General features: G+C 48.5%; 1 protein-coding gene and 1 long non-coding RNA gene across 5 annotated transcripts; one reads left to right on the forward strand and one right to left on the reverse strand.

Annotated features, from left to right (window-relative positions):
- Positions 1-4,237: 4,237 nt before the first annotated feature.
- LOC138847676 (uncharacterized) lies at positions 4,238-5,367 on the forward strand. Its single transcript, XR_011385615.2, has 2 exons — positions 4,238-4,382; positions 4,644-5,367. It is a non-coding gene; the product is annotated as an uncharacterized LOC138847676 (long non-coding RNA).
- Positions 5,368-7,494: 2,127 nt separating this feature from the next.
- Positions 7,495-17,318, reverse strand: LOC138848100 (synaptonemal complex protein 3-like). Of its 4 annotated transcripts, none has more exons than XM_070067712.2 (9): positions 17,180-17,318; positions 16,344-16,475; positions 15,735-15,810; positions 15,531-15,565; positions 13,864-13,981; positions 12,532-12,631; positions 10,984-11,082; positions 8,809-8,913; positions 7,495-8,697 (listed from the first exon to the last, which is right to left on the reverse strand). In XM_070067712.2, exons 2-9 carry the CDS (start codon positions 16,444-16,446, stop codon positions 8,638-8,640), a joined length of 696 nt encoding a protein of 231 aa, XP_069923813.2. In that variant the 5' UTR covers positions 16,447-16,475; positions 17,180-17,318; the 3' UTR covers positions 7,495-8,637. The 4 variants fall into 4 exon arrangements, with proteins under 4 accessions (XP_069923813.2, XP_069923814.2, XP_069923812.2 ...); XM_070067713.2 differs by having other exon boundaries at positions 17,141-17,224; XM_070067711.2 differs by having other exon boundaries at positions 17,066-17,180.
- Between the last annotated feature and the right edge of the window lies 1 nt (position 17,319).

Here is a 17,319-nt window from a genome sequence, read left to right on the forward strand (position 1 = left end):
CAGGAATGTCGCAGAACTTCTCTTTCCTGTAGCCACAGTTCTTCTCGTGGACACAACCCGGAGATTGACCGTGTCTGGTTTAGAAACTGGAACCTCTTGTTTTTGGAAAAGAAAATGGACTTAGTTTATTTCTGTTGGGAAACAATGGTTTCCCAGAGTTGTATTCCAATTACTTTGTCTTCAGGGGGAAAAGGGCATTCTAGAAGAACCTACAGAGTGGTACTGTGGGGAGCAACTCGGACTAGACTAAGTTACTGGAATTAAGACTTATTCTATGCATCTGCTCTCCCACAATATGGCGCTGGGAGAGAGCCCAAACAACCTCTACGCAGCTGCCTCTCGCCAGTTTGACTGATAAGCTGCAGGAGCTGATCCTGCTCCTGATTGGAGGAGAGCAGCGTGCTCGGCGTGTGGGCAGCAGAGTTGGGGTTGGTGGAAGAGGACTGTAAAGGAGGAGAGAGACAACATGCACTAGGAACATCTAAAGGGAACATCTGAAGGAACACCTGTGCAGCCCCCCGAGAGAGCCAGCTGGCGGTGTGCCGCTCCTCCGCGGAAGCAGGGAAAGTGGCAGGGGGAGCCGCCCCTCCACGGAGGTGGAGGGGTCGGCAGCCAACCCGGGAAGGACCAGCAGCAAACCCGGGAAGGGCCGAGCAGACAAAAGAACAGCGCAGGGTCTAGTGTCGTTCCTCCGCGAAGAGGGGGAGCGACATGGTACCAAGACAGACTCCCCAGGGCTCAACATGATTTCCAAAATCGGCTGGTAGAAGGGGAGGGCATGCATAAGGCTGCAGAGGTGGGAAGCTGTAAGCTGAAAGGAACAATGCCCTCCTAGAAAGAATGAGAATCTTTGATCATCTCCAATAGCGCTATATAGAAAACATCCCTAGGACAAAGGCCAAAACCTCTGAAGCAGCTTAAGTAAGTTTATCAATAACTGTTAGGCACTGGGCATTCAACTGGAGAAATACAAATAATCTGGTTTTGGTTGCCAAGGAAATGGAAATCTGACCCCTGGCTCTCCAACCCAGCTCAGAGGGTCCATGGAAAAAAATGCTATCCTTACCCAGAGAGAGCGAGGATCTATACTTCACCAGTATCCCATCCTTACTTGCGTCCTGTTGAGCTGTGACCAGATGCAATCCGCCTCCTCCTGATCTAGCTCCCTTCAAATGCACTTGGGAAAGCAGCAGAAGGTGGCCAAAGTCCTTGGATGCCTGCCATGTTTTCTTTATTAATCTGTTGATGGACACTTAAGTCATTCTTGTATCTTGGCTATTGTGAATAACACTGCAGTGGACACAGGAGCCCAGATATCTCTTCAGGTTCTTATTTTACTTCCTTAGGTATACATCCAACAGAGAGGAATGTCTGGGCCATATGGTAGCTCTATTTTTAAATTTTTGAAAAAGTTTCCTGTTTTCAATAATGGCTACCCCAGGTTATATGCTCACCAACATTACACAAGGATTCCCTTTCTTCACACCCTCACCAGTACCTGCTATCTGTTGTGGATTTTTTTTTTTTTTTTTGAGAATAATCATCCTAAGAGGTATGAAATGATATCTGACTGGTTTCAATTTGCATTTCCCTGATAGTGATGTTGAGGGCCTTTGCCCATTGTTATTGGTCACTTGCATGCCTTCTTTGGAGAAATATCTGTTGAGGTGTTTTGCCCATTTTTAATTGGGCTAGCTGGGGCTTTGTTTGTTGCGCATTTATCTTACTATTGAGTTGTGTGAAATTCATTTCACTTTGGGTCTTAGCATTTTATGAGATATATGTTTTGCAAATCTTTTCTCCCAACCTCAGGGCTGCCTTTTCATCACGTTTGTTGTTTCTTTTGCTTTTCAAAAGCTTTTTAGCTTGATAAAATCCCATTGGTCGGCCGGCGCCACGGCTCACTAGGCTAATCCTCCACCTTGCAGCGCTGGCACACCGGGTTCTAGTCCCGGTTGGGGACTTCCAACTGGTGGCTTCCATCCACTGGTTCACTCCCCAAATGGCTGCAATGGATGGAGATGAGCAGATTTGAAGCCAGGAGCCAGGTCTGTGTTTCCCACGTGGCTGCAGGGCCCCAAGGAGTTGGGCCATCTTTTACTGGTTTCCTAGGCCACAGCAGAGAGTTGGATTAGAAGTGGAGCACCCAGGACTCCAACTGGTGTCCATATCGGATGCCAGCACTGCAGGCGGTGGCTTTACCCACTACACCACAGTGCTGGCCCCACATATTAAGTTTTTAACTCACTTTGAATTTATGGTGTCTGATAAAGATCCAATTCCATTCCTTTGGATATGGATATCTACATGTCTCATGTCTACTGAATAAACTATCCTTTCCCCACTGTCTTTTCTTGGTGGCCCTGTTAAAATTTAGTTGACCATAAATGCATGGGTTTATTTAATGGTTCTTGTTTCTTTTCCATTGCTTTATATGTCTGTGTATGGGTTGGAATCAGACTGTTTTGATCACTACATCTTTGTAATATAATTTAAAATTAGGAACTATGATGCCTCCAGTTTTGTTTTTTCTCTATCGAGAGTGTTTTGGCTATTTGTGGTCTTTTGTGGTGCCATAATAATTTTAGAATTATTTTTCTATTTCTGTGAAAATATCATTGGAATTTTTGTGAGGACACTTTTCTGTTTTAAGCACCTGGCTGAGAGGTATTTGGAGTGATTTCAGAGTAGGAATGTAATTATGAATAAAGCTATTGGAAGCATCCTATGGGATTCTTTTTGCATGTATTTGTTTTTCATTCTCCTATAAATAAATAGCACTGCGAAGGCTGAACCAAAAGGTGGGCGTATGTTTAAGTTTATTTTTTTCTTAAGACTGACTCATATATCGACGACCATCAAAGCTTAACGTGAACTCCAAAATTGCCAAGAAAAAAGTGTCTGCAGTTTTGCCTCCTGCAGGCTCTGAAGCAGAATCTTTTCCCCTGCTTTTATCCGAATTACTGGGGGCCACTGATACCCCCTGAGCATATGGCGGGGTACCCATGTTTACGCAGCATTCTCCCTGTGGACCTGTGAGTCTCGGTGTCTGACATTCCCTTGGCATAAGAAAGTCATTCGATTGTATTAGGGCTTCCTTTACATTTAGCAATGCTAAATACTGAACTACAAATAAGGTCCCAGACTGAGGAACTGCGTGCAAGGAACTTAACATATCTGTGTGGAAACCCTCGCTGCCTCCCGGCCAGCAGAGCAATGCCCCATAGCCCATCAAGTTGGCAAAGGCACAGGGCACAGGGGGCACCCTGAGCACACCACTCCCGGCACACTGCCCCTCAGCACGCACACTGAGATAGACGCCACAGAGACTCCCCGCCTAGCGCTGTCCCTGAGAGGAGGCGGCCAGGGTAGGACGCAGGCCTAAGGCTCCACCTGGCACCAGACCCCGCAGTGATATACTGACCCTAGCGGGTGGGTCATTTGCCATTTTCGCATTAGGCAAAGCGGGAAAGGCCAGGCGCTGGTGACCCTCCTGGGCTCGGGGCACAGCAGCTGCACAGTGCCAGACATGGGAAACAGGTGCATAGCAGGCGGCCAAGGCTTGTGGCCCGTCCAAGGAGACTCGCAGCGCCGACGTCGCAGTCCCACTGTGGCGCGACGTGGCACCGGCAGCGTGGCGTAAGCGCACCCTAGCGCACGTGGCACCGACGCCAAAGACACACACCCACTTGAGGTGCTCTTCTCCTGGCTTGGCCTCTGAATTAGTCCTCCGGGGTGGGGCGGGGGAAGGGCAGAGCAGGCCAAGCCCCAGAGCGCGTCCCCCTCCCGCGCCCGCGCCCGTGCCCAGCCGCCCCCTGCCGCCTGCCGAACACAGCCTGACGGGCACCCACAGCTGCTGACCCTTGCTCGCCTGTGCCCCAAGGGCAGGCGCATCTCACAGTGGTGGGGCACAGGGCTGGGTGCGAGCCAGGGGAGCGCAGGGGGGAGCCAAAGGCGTGCGGACTCCTGGCCACCAAAGCTCGGACCCCTCGTGCCCCAGGGCCCCACCTGTCGGGGCGGAGGGCAGTGGGGAGAGAAGAGCAGGTGACATCAAGCGACATCAAGGTCGGTGTCGGTCCCCGAGCGGCCGCGGCCGCGAGGACGGCCCGGCAGCATGAGCTGCTTGCGCCAATGGCCCGGCCGCCTCCTCCGGGGCGACACGGAGGGTCCGCGCTCTGCCGCCAGCGCGGCCCCGCCCCGCGTCCACGCTGCAGAGAGCCGAGGCCAGAGGGCGCCCGCGCACTGGCCCACGTGCTGCGCCGACAGACAGGGAGCCAGAGGCAGCGCAAGCCAGCAAGGGAGCCAGGGCCTTCTGCCACCACCGCGCAGCCCCCGGCCCCCAGCTGGGACCCGGACCCGGAAGGACCTCGCCCCAGGAGAAGGTGCCCGAGGCCCAGAGGGTGGGGGAGGCGTGGTCCGTCCGGGGAGACCCCGTGGCCCTGGGACCGCCCTGGGGCAGGGCTCCGGGCGGGGGTGCGGGGCCGGGGTTGCGGCCCGCGAGGGCGAGAGGGGGGCGAGGCGGGGACCGCGGCGGGGGTCGGGGTCGGGGTCGGGGTCGGGCCTGGCTGGAGAGGCGCCTACAGGCGGGAGGGTCGCAGCGGGGTGGGTCTTAAACCGCGCTGTCGCCCCTTTCGCCTTCACAGGCGGCGGAGATCCTGGCCGTTCTCCCCCAGCCCTCGGCTCCTGCCCCAGTTCTCCCCCACCCCCAGCCGCGGTGCCACCCTGGTCTGCGCTTGGCGCCCTTCGCTGCTCCCGGTATCAGCCTGGGCCGGCTGCAATGCAGGCGATGGTGATGGCGATGCTGCAGGACTGGTGCAGGTGGCTGGGCGTCCGCGCTCGCCAGAGGCCTGCTCATCCAGGGCTTCCCGGAGGACTGTGAGGAGGCCGAGCTCCTTCAAGCTGATTGGAGAAAGCATAGCGGTGCCAATATCAGCTTTATCCTGTAGAATGAGTGTTGCCCTGAATCAGCTATGTGACCCTGCCTGCCCATTAAATGGTGTGCTCTGATGTCGTAAATAGGAGTGTCAATTGTTAGATCAACAACAGGATCACTGTGCACTTGCTCCCCATGTATGACCTTTGTGCTTAATGTGTTGCACTATGAGAATTAACGGTAAAAGTAGTATTCAAACGGTACTCTATACTTTGTGTGCCTGTGTGGGTGCAAACTGCTGAAATCTTAGTATAGAGTTGATCTGTATATAATCAAAAATGATCTTAATGAAGAATGAGATGGGAGAGGGAGTAGGAGTAGGGATGGTTTGGGGGTGGGATGGCAGATATGGGGGGGAAGAACCGCTGTAATCCAAAAGCTGTACTTATGAAATTTGTATTTGTTAAATAAAAGTTTTCTATAAAAAAAAGAAATGTAGCAGTACCATTTATACCACTACATGCTTATTTCCATTTGTCATTCTTTATATTTTTCCTTTTGAAAATCTGAAACATTATGTATCATTTACTTAATATTTATTATTTATTTTTCAGTACAACAAGAAGGCAAATATTTAAACATGCATAAACACAAACACTACATGCAAATAAATATTAGACATTTTGTAAACACTTCAAAAAAGGAGTAGTGACAGGCGCCAGCACTGTGGTGTAGTAGGATATTCCTCAGCCGGCAGTACCACATCACATATGGGTACAAGTTCTTGTCCTGGCTGCTCCACTTCTAATCCAGCTCTCCGCTGTGGGCTGGGAAAGCAATGGAGGATGGCACAGGTAGTTGGGCTCCAATCTCTCTGCTAGATGAGAGGGCTTCTCTGTCCCATTCTAGGGACCCCCAGAGCAGTCACCGGCTCTTCATTTGGATTTTCTTTTGCCGCCCCCCGCCCACCGTCTGTCTCTCTTTCCATCATTCGCTATAAGGCTGACTTTCAAATAAATAACTCTTCAAAAAGCAAATAAAATGGAAAGTCCACAGAAAGGCACCCCTCTCCTAACAAACGTGGTATTTTTGAATGATTTTTAAGACAATTTCATCAGCACAAAGAATTCATGGCCACCCCATGAACTGGTCTGCCTGTGATTCTATGCTCCTACCTTTTCCCTTCCCTTTCCTGATTGGTTACTTACTTTCACTCCTCACTATGGGCCAGACCCCAAGTCAGGACCCCAGGCCTAAGCTCTTGCAGGCTTTGTTGGAAACTCGTGGCCAAACATTAAAACGGGAGTTAACTGGAAGATTTTGGGAAACTGCTGCGGGCGTGTGCCCGTGGCTTGAGGCAGTAGCCATGATCCGTGCATCTGGGAGAAGGTTTTACAAGCTGCCCAACGGCAGGCGGTGAATGCCAACACAACTGCCCCATACACTGAGCAACTGCTGGAGACCATAGCCGTTGGCCTTAACCCCAATGTGACTGTGAACTCTGGGTGGCAATGATGTTTCCATTTTAAGTACAGGGACTGGGACAAATGTTCCATTCTAGGGTGGAAAGTCGATAGTGCAGAATTCTGTGCTTGCTAGTGGGGACAAGGGTTATACGGTGAATCTATGCACCTTCTGATCTTTCTGGTGTGAACCTAAAATTGTACTACAAAAGTAAGTCATAGGGGGCTGGTGCGGTGGTGCAGTGAGTTCAGCTGCTTGCGTACAGTGCCAACGTCCCATATGGATGCCGGTCTGAGTCCCACTTCTGATCCAGCTCCCTGCTCACCTGCCTGGGAAAACAGCAGATGGCCCACGTGCTCAGGCCCCTGCAGCACCAGGTCGCATGGGAGACTCAGATGGGACACCTGGCTCCAGCCTGGCCCTGCCCCAGCCATTGCAGCCATTTGCGGAGTGAACCAGTGGATGGAAGAACTGTCTGTCCCTCCCCCTCTCTCTGTAACACTTTCAGATAAATAAGCTTAAAAGAAAAAAGTCATATACACACAGACGTACCCTCACCTAACAGTTTCTTTAATGGCAAAAAAAAAAAAAATCCTTCCCTTCAGAAAACGAGGGAGCTACTCAATTGGGCAGCTGACTCATTCCAGGAAGGACAGCTGACTCATTCCAGGAAGGAAGGGGACGAGCAAAACATTAACCATCACGTCACTAAGTCCATGCTATCCTAACTCCCGTCTTTTCATTCTCTGTTATAAAGTCACTTAGATAGCTAAGAGTGAAAACCAGAACTCTCAGCAACGACACTTAGAGAACTTACTCTACCCTTGCAGTACGGTCAGAATTCTTTCAAGTGAGGATCTTAATAATCAGATGTAGTTCTTAGACTTTTGTACTGAAATGTGCATCCACCTGGGGAATGAACCAGCGGATTGAAGCTCTCTCTCTCCCTCTCTCTCCCTTCTCTCTCTGTCTGTCTGTCTGTCTGTCTTTCCATCATTCGCTATAAGGCTGACTTTCAAATAAATACATCTTCAAAAAGTAAATAAAATGGAAAGTCCACAGAAAGTCACCCCTCTCCTAACAAACGCGGTATTTTTGAATGATTTTTAAGACAATTTCATCAGCACAAAGAATTCATTTCACTGACTTTTCCCAAATACACTTTAAATAATTGCATATTTATTGCATGAAATGTATCCACAGAACAATTTGAGGTGTCATTAAATGTAAAATGTATACATTACAAGAGGAAACCTATCAGAATTAATCATTCTTCAGAGGAATGTGCATCTAAAATTCCACATTCTCACTGATTAAAGCTGAAAAGCAAAGCACTCTAGTTATTTTATGTCTGAAGACAAGTGAGATCATCAGACCATTACATAACAACGTATTCTAATTACAAAGGGAAACCTATCAGAATTAATCATTTCTCAGAGGAATGTGCATTTGAATTCCGCATTCTCACCTAATATCAAAGTGGAAAAGCAAAGCACTCTGGTTACTTTTGTCTGAAGACAAGCATTGAGAAACTTAAATCATTACATAACAACTTATTCTAATTAAATTATCATAAAGTAATAATTATCGTCATCACGAACAAATCAATTTTGTTTGTTAAGTTTGTTAACCAAATACTGGCAATCAACACTAAGGCCAGGTGTTATTTACTGGTGGACCAGAACTTCCTTGAATGACACCTTGATGTCTGTGTGGAAAATGACAAAATCAGAAATCCACAGCTTAGCACAGATATCTCGCCAGGTATCTTAATTATGTGTCCCAGCTTAGCTTTTTTCAAACACCCAGAGGTGAGTTGCTTTTAACTATGCTTGTAAGGCCTTAGAGTAGGGTCTTTTTGGAAACAGCATTTGCTTATGAATTGGCTCCATACCATAGGGAGGAAATACAAGACAGTGCACAGGTTACAGTTTGTCTTCTTTACTCCTTCAAGGAAGGACGATGTACCCTCTAGAGGGAGCTCTGCCTTCTGAGACCGACACAGATCCGCTGAGGCCAAACCGAAAACCCTGTCATCCCTACTGCTACACGTACATTGACCGGAGGAGGGAGGAAACTTCACCATCACTACCAAAGAGCCAGAGTGTTATACACGTAACCCCTCCACTGCTGCTGATCACATTACTGTTTAGGGTTCAGGGGGGCAAGAGAAACATGGTCTTGCATTTCACAAACGAACTAGTGACAAAGAAGATGTGCTTATATCTGCGAGAACTTGAATTAGTGTAGCTAACGTTGGACTTTCAGACAGAACTTGAGTGGAAGTTCCTTCTTCAGATTCATAGAAGCAGCATGGCTTGCAGAGATTGTTGAATACTCGCCAACTCTTGCTGTTGCTCCTTCAAAACAAGGAAATGCCGATAATCATTACACACATTTCTGCAAGTGAAATATCCCTCGGCTCGCATCAATCAATCCTTAGATTTCAGTATTAAACACAGACTGCTTACAGTTGCAGCAATAATTTTGTTCTTCAAGATGCCAATTTCGTTTTTGAGCTTCTTTTGCTCATCAGTAAGCAGGCTTTGCTGGCTCAGCTCCAAGTCGTTGATACCCTAAAACAGAAACTCGGGTTCAGTCAGAAACCACCACACGTGGCTCATGTTCTAAAAGGGCAAACTGAAATTTCAGGAGTAACACTCAAATATTCAAATGAGCTCACTTTTTATTTCAAATAAAGAATTGTGATGAATATAGGCAACAAAAGCACCCGCTTGGAAATTTCTCAGAAGTCAGATTTGAGGGCGATGCTGCCACAGGAGGTACAAGAGTTGTACAATGAGTTGGGGAAAATGGGCAGCTGAAGAGTTAAGGGGAAGATGGAGCAGAGACAGAGAAAGACTGGCAGTCCCATGTCAGGTTATGCCATAATTTTTCACAGCTAATGACCCACCCACTACCACTAGTGCTCCACATAACATGAGTTGCTCAGAGGAAACTATAAACGGTTTGTTAAATGTCAGCTTCGCGTTCAGGAAAATGTATCGTAGAGTATGTTCTGAATCTTTCTTCATTCAACAAACAGTGAAGCAGCACATACTAAGAAAATGTACCATGTCGAGTGCTATGGTGTGATACGATCAATGAATACACCGTCTCCTCCATATCCCCGTGACAGGAGCAAGCATCCACGCCGAAACAGCACGATTATCGAAAGGAGGGGAAGGGCAACATGCTGCGGCCACACAGCTGAAGACCGCCAGTGATTCAGTTGGCCAAAGAGCAAGGTTTCAATAGGCAAGGAAAAAGGAGGTACACGTCCTCTCCGGAAAGAACCTAGGCAAAGCCTGGAAGCAATGCTGACTTCCTTCAGGGAAAGCCATCAACCTACAGGGGTGAGAGTCAAGAAGGAATGCAGCAAAGGAAGCTCTCAGAGGGTGGGTCAGCTTGTTCAGGGGTGGGGGCGTCCTTGAACCACCACTCGTTTACAAGGGGGAAGCTACAGGGAGGGCTGAATGAGAGAGTGGGCCTGTGTCTTTGGAAGGTGGTACTGTAAGACCTCTGAAGGGAGGATGGCAGATTCAGAACTCAGGTGAGGATACAAGCAAGGGAGATTAAAGAAAGCAATGAAAGTGCCACCACCGAGGTGGGTAAAAACTGCAGGGGACACCGGCCGGGAAGGATGCGGGATTTGGAAGACGCCAAAACCTAGTGCCAAACTTTCTACCCTAACTTTGGTAATACCCAGCGCTGACATTTAGAAGGTATCTTTCTATGCGAGTCTTCACCCCGATTCCCAGATGGACAGCTGGGGAACATGGGAGTTCCATGTCTCTCCACTTGCTAGCTCCTCTTAAATGACCACTTTGTAGACAGAGAATTCTAAGGCCGGTCAAAGATTTATAGTTCAAAGCTCCCTTGAGCAGTTTGCAAAAAAACCATCTCAACCTGTCTAGATGAGCGACGTTTTAATAAGCAGCATCACAAGACTCTTAAAAAGGACATCCTGGAAACAAGACTGCATTGGTTCCTGAACCATGCATACCTGCGGGAAACAAAGGTCAGTGTCTGGGCCATCTCTTACCATTATTATGAAGAAAGAACTAAAAGTGACTGTGCCATAAGTATGACAAGATGAACCTCACAGGACATGGTACAAAATAATGGGTACTCAATGCTTACACTTGCTACTTGCTCGATAACAACCAAAACAAAGTCTGTAGAATATCCAGAAAAAAGACATCTGGAAAGGACTGACTTCCATCCTACTTTCCACTGCGTTTACTGCTGATCATCTAAAAATCAGTTGTTCTGCATGAAAGCATGAGAATTGAACATGTTAACAAGCAATCAATACTCTATGAGCACAAGATGCATCTTCCTTGGCAAATTTACAATTTAACTATTCCTGATTTAAATACAGCCCTCCAATCCTACCTGCTTCCCTACTCTCCCCCCCTCCCCGCCGAAATAAAGACCAGTATGGAATTCTAAAATGGAAAGTACATTCACTGGCTGCCTTAAAGATGGAAGAATCAATTGAAAGATGCAAAAAGAATAAGAGTCACAAATATATATAATGAAAAGCTATTTTTCCGTAAGTGTGGAAAGAACCACACTGTCTTCTACCACTACATGCACATGGTATTTCTCAAGAATGCATTGTATTACCAAACACAACTGACCTTTAAGAATTCCTCATACAGGTTCTTAACTGTAGTCAGCGTCTCCATTTGAACATTTTTAGCTTGCAGGAAAAGCCTTCGGTGGTCGTGAAGCATCCTCTACAATATTTTTAAGAAGGGATAAAAGTCAGATAAATCTTGACATGTAGAAAACATATACCAACCGACGCTAAGTTTTAAAGACCTGTCTTTAAATCAATACTTGCTAACGAGTTCTGCTTTAACAGCTTTTGTGAACAAATTTAATTGCGTGTGTTCAACATTTCTACACCAAGAACACACACTAATTCTTTCTTTCAGTCATTGAGTGGGAAGCAATTTCCTTTTAACATACGCCTTAGTTCTTGATTTCAAAGTCCACAGAGACTCTTCTCAATAATCAGTCTGCCATGCACTGGTAAAATCCGTACAGTAATCCTACCTACCTAACAGATATCACGTGAGAAACAGTGTTTCTTACCAATATGGAAAGCGTGTATACACTCCTGTTCATTCTGACATGCACATAATGCTGGCCGTCCTGTTCCCTGACCTGCACTCCAGCAGTGCTTTTGTCCTCTCCCCCACCTGCTGCACACTTGTGCAGTCGGCCCCTAGATTTTGTTATTCCTGGTAAGCTTACTGCGTACACAATATAAATAATAGTGGAATTAGGTTAGAACTCTACACGTCAGGTGCCTTTCTGAGCCATCCAATGACATCATCCCCTAAATCCCTCATTTAATCTCAATGCGTGTCTGAGAGTTAAGTCCTCACCTTAGGCCTCCATTCACCAAAGAAGGAAATCGAGGCAGAGAAACACTTTTCTCGTGGCTTCACAGGTAGCCACTGGTCGGACCAGAGTTGGAGCCACCAGACACCCTGGAACCACTGTACCTTAGTGTTTCTCCATTTTTCCCAACATGTAGCCACGATCGCCCAAACTTTGTGAGTCACTCACGTTGTACCACAGCTGGGAAATCTCTTGGGCCTCACATCATCAAAAGGAACAACTTCTGCTGTCCAGTAGCCCATCCCTGTGGCACCGATTTCCTCAACCCCACCTTAAATTCCACAGTCTGTCACTGTATCTCTGGCCCTGAAGACAGACCTCGCCCCTTTTCTCCCTCTGTCATTGTGCTTGGCTATACCCCAGTCTTGGAAAGCCCACCTCCCTACCTGCTGTGCTACAGTGACCACAGCTGGTATCGCTTGAAATTCACGATCACCATGACACTAACCTAACTTGGACTTGCAATGCTTCTCGGTAACTGTATTCCACTAGTCCATTCAGCAGCCCGCATCCAGGAAGTATTCCTTGCCTTCTCCCCCTACCCCCAAAAGGCAGTGACTGCTCCCCCCACCCACGCTCACGCCTGACTGATGACCTAACAAGCTCACCACAGCCCAAAGGGTCGTGCAGTCTCCCATCATCGCCCCTTCCACCCTCCTTTGTCCATCTGGGCTCATGAGCTCTCATTTCTCTCTGCAATTTCTGCATGAACTGTTGCTACTGGAGACTTTGGCTACAACCGAGTAATCAGTTAAGAGGCCTAGCCTGATACCAACAGTTAGTCTTTCCTGCTGTTTCGCGGTTTTCCGCACACCCGTGTCCCACTCTTCAAAGAAAGTCAGGAACTGCCGAGAATAGCTGTAGCGGATATTTTGCCTGTAAAACATAGTGATGAGCACAGTCGGATTTCACAATGACATGGAAAATTCAACATACGCAAACAAAACCTATTTGACACGCTTTTTTAGTGCAAAGGGAGAAGGGGACAAATAGTAGCTGAAAACTTCTCACGGGAACACAAAAGGAGAAAAGTTTTGTTCTCATTGCCGAGGTGCTTGTTCCTAACTGACTGGTACAGAAGCTGTCTCACACACTTTACCTCTTGAAGCAAGAGGAGGATTGGGTGCACCGTACATTTTCCAGAATATTAATTTTATCTAAAAGTGTTTACATTCCACCTCCTCCTTCTATCATATGACGTGGAGAATCTCATATGGTATGTAGAATTCAATGAGGATATCACACGCACTCACCCTGGACAATTTCCAAACTAACTGCTTCTTCCTACTTGCACACCAGCAATATTTAAGCAACAAAAACAAAATTAACAAAATGTAGTCAAAATACACAAAACATTTACAATATGATTAGCTGTTTTTACATAACTGAATTATCACTGAGTCTCAAGTGACTAATGCTTTAACACATTTACATTTCAGTCAGTTATCGCATTTCCAGAAGTGTATATAACCTGACTGTATGGGAAGAAAATGTCGTCCTTACCTGAAAGGACAAAAACAAATCATATTCGTTGGCTTCTAAGTCGTGTGTGCGTGCACGTGTGTGTTTCTGATGCGTGTGCATGTGTGTGATGTACACAGAAGTTAGGAAACTTATCTACCTAAAGTAAAACTGAGGGGAAATAGCCTTTTCCCGGGAGTCACCAATGAATAGAAGATTGTGTAAAGTTCCCTGCACCAATAAACGCTTCAGAAACGATAGAGGGGCCGGCGCTGTGGCGTGGTGGATAAAGCCGCCACTTGCAGTACTGGCGGCCCATATGGGTGCCGGTTCGAGTCCCGGCTGCTCTGCTTCCAATCCAGCTCTCTGCTATGGCCTGGGCTGGGAAAGCAGTGGAAGACAGCCCGAGTCATTGGGCCCCTGCACCCGCGTGGGAGACCCCAAAGAAGCTCCTGGCTCGTGGTTTTGGATGGGCACAGCTCCAGCCGTCGTGGCCATCTGGCGAGTGAACCAGCGGATGGAAGGCCCCTCTCTTCTTTGCCTCCCCTTCTCTCCCTGCGTAACTCTGACTTTCAAACAAATAAATGAATCTTAAAAGAGAGAGAAATGACAGAAATGTTACGATTCAAAGGAGTCTAGCGCATTACCATTGCTCTTTTTGCACTTTCAAGATCTGCTCAAATTTCTCCTTGGTAGCGTTGGGAGAATTATCTGCATTCACTGTGCGCCTTCTTCTCTTTGCCGGAAGGGCCAACTGAACGTCAGCTACATGGAAGATAAATACTCACTGAAACTTAATGTGGAAAAGTACTCTGTACCCATATATCCAAATCAACATGGGAGACGTTGGCTCAGCAGTATTGGAAAGACATCTACAAATCCTAATACGGACACCGTTCCGAAAAGCAAGATTTACTCATCTTCTGTGAACACGTACGGGGCAATGCTAGTATTCCAACTCTAGTTGTTTACGGATGGATCAACTTTTAATTTAGGGACGAGAAAGAAGGACTAATCACGAAAATAGTTCCCGCTTGTGAAAATACGTACAAAGAGTCTCAAAACACGACTTCAAGTTCATGAGAACTTGGTTAAAAAGATCAAATTGTTTACACTTATGAGGTACCCTCAAGTTCAAAGGACACCATTATGCAGAATATAGTTAGCGCTAAATGGATAACACACACCAAGCATTTTATGCTTAGCAGCTCCATCAAAATGATAGAAAAATAGTTCAACACACAGTAAGATTGCTTTGAAACCACCAGGTAAATGATTCTTTTAGCTGAAGTTGACCGAGAGAGGCAATGCCTGTGGGCATGCAAGTTCCACGTTCAGCAAATAAATAGGTTCAAGGGTAGAGACTGTCCCCGAGCTTTGAAGAACACATTGGTATCCACTATTACTGTGTTTCTAAAAATTCTCAAACTACACGTAATGCTTCAGTAAGCATCGGATTTTCCCTCGGGAATCTACTGAGTTATTTTCCGTTACTCACAAGGGATCTGCAGGGCCATAAAAATATTCTAAACTTACTCTACCCATCCATACCAATCCATCTCTTGAGCGACTCCTAGAAGAACAGCTTTGTCCACACCAAAAGAACAGAGCGCTCAAAGCATACTTGCACAGGTGAGTTATCTCTACACAGGTGTCCAAAATTGGTTGGGATTCTTTGCTAAGGGTCCTCTCGCTAAAGGCTCTTGGCGAAGAGCCAGCAATTTACACGTTTTTACCAGTGTGGTCCTCTCAGACAGCTAGCGTAACAGACATTTCACACGGCACTACAAAATTTATGACTGTTTGGATCCAACTGCACCTCCTCAATAGCTAGAAAAATTATCTGAAATCTCTAATACTCAGTTTGTTGACAGTAAAACTGTGTTCCAGAGGACGCAATTTGTAGGCTACTCCAAAGAAAACATCAGATATCTGTAAAAAACATTAACTATATTAGTAGCATGAAGAACTGGCATGAGAAATTAACATAGCGCATACTGTATATGTGCTAAAAGGGGATCACTCCCCCCACCCCCCACTGTCTTTGAATGCATGACATTTCTACCTGGACAAAGCAACAGGGTCACTCTTACTCTTATCATCAGAAGACCGTCAGCAGCGTTCTTGCTTTCCGCATCAACAATCTAAAAAGCTAAGTAAGGAAACCTGTGAAGCTGAATCACTCACGACACTGACACAGAATCCTACATACGAGGAGACCAGTCCTGTAGTCCAGCGTGCAATGCTGTCTACTATAATGCTTTTTATGGTTTAGGTTGGTTGTTTGCAAGGGCAAATAGCTGAGAAAGCATACCTGTACGTCCTCGTGACACCTTCTGGGCGTCATCCCTGTGGAAAAGCCACATCAGAGATTTAAAACAAAGCTAGATAAAATGGCAGGTGATTTGGAAGACCTCTCATGCCACGTGTTTCCTACGGAATAGTTATTAGTGGGGCCAAAGGTCACTGTTCTCAATGTAGCTTAGGTGGCGGGCAAAACACACTTTAAACACATTACCCCACTTCCACTTCCAGCGCAGCTGCTCCAGCAGAAGCAGAGCTGTTCCCGTGGGGATCAATTCCTGGATTGCCGGCTGCGTTGAAATGAGGAGAAACACACTTGGTTAAAGGTGTAGCCAACGCGGAACATTTCTCAGGGAGAACCGTCACTCTCAGGGTGGGGTGTGATTCTCAGCCTCTTGGCCAGCAACCCCTCTGAAGGCAGACCTGCCAGGGGCATTCCTCAGGTGCAGGACGCTGGAATCGGGCCAGGGCCCAAGACCAGGTTACGTTGGCCTTTGTCCCAGGCCATCGGGGTCTGGCGCTCAGAAAGCTCTGCGCTGCACGTCAGACACGTGGGAAGTAAGGACGCGCAGGGCCAGGACAGCGGCCGTGGGAAGCCACTGGCACCCTGCCATGTGGTGGAAGCCTCAAGAGGGAACTGCCAAGTCTGCAAAGCCATTTTTCAGACTCCGGGCTTGGCGCGTCTGCCACGCGGTGGAGGCCAAAGGCAAGACCCGGGGACCGGGGCCGCCCAGTGTGCCACGTGCCAGAGATGAGCCCCGCCCTCCCCTGGGAAGGGCACATCCATAAGAGAAGCTGGGCCCCGGCCCCGCCCACCCTTTACCTTGGTGCCGCAAGTTCCAGGCTTCCAGATGGGAGGGTTTGCTTCGGGTCGCTGAAGCTTCCCGGAAGCGCTTCCTGCTCTCGGGCGCCATGGCGGGCTGCATGCTTCCACGTGCGAGTGAAGGCTCCCGGGCTAAAGGCATGGGGGCAGGGGACAGGAGTTGGGGGCCGTGCCACGGATGCCGCGTCATGGAGGCCAACGGCACCACCGCCTGGCGAACCTCCAGCCTCCTGCTGCGGGCAGGGAGGGAGGCACAGGCAGGGTTGGGCAGGACTGGGCAGGGGACCGCCACTCCCACGCTTCACACCTACCCGCAGTCCCCTGTGCCGCCCTCTTCCCATGGAAAGATCCCGGCTCCAGCACTGGGGCCTGCTGACGCGCCATAGGCAGCCCCCACCCCCAGGAGGCCTTCTGGTGACCCGAATGGCAGGCCCTGACCGTTGGCAGAGCAGTAGGGACACGCACAGACATCCCTGCCTCACCCCGGGTCCACAGACCCACAGCTCCCCCCCCCGCCCAACGCCTCCGACACCACCCTCCAAGGACCTCAGGAGTGGTCCAACCCGTGCCTGGAAGCCGCCTGGCGCAAGCCTGGGCCCCAGCCCCAACCCCAACCCCAACCCCAACCCCAACCCCGAACTCGGCCTTTCAAGTCACTGCTCGCCCTCCCTCAGGGTCTCCCTCAGGCCCCGACAAAACACAACGCCAACGGGAGGATGTACCCCCAGACATCTGCCGGTCCGGCCCCACCCGGGAAGCCAATCCAGGTCCCCAAATGGCCGCAGAGCACCGCCCACCCCAGTCACTTGCTGCTGCCGCCTCCCCAGGGGTCTCACAGGCACTGAAGACAGCAAGATCAACGGCGACCCCCTCCGCAATGAGTTCCTCTCACACAGGGTTGGCTCTGGGCGGGCTGCGTGCTGATTGGTCAGCACAACGCCTGCGCAAGGCCGTCCCTGCGGAGCCACGCCCCTTC

This window comes from Oryctolagus cuniculus, chromosome X (genome assembly GCF_051225735.1).
Source record: "Oryctolagus cuniculus isolate XC-2025 breed Fujian yellow rabbit chromosome X, ASM5122573v1, whole genome shotgun sequence".
Classification (NCBI taxonomy): domain Eukaryota; kingdom Metazoa; phylum Chordata; class Mammalia; order Lagomorpha; family Leporidae; genus Oryctolagus; species Oryctolagus cuniculus.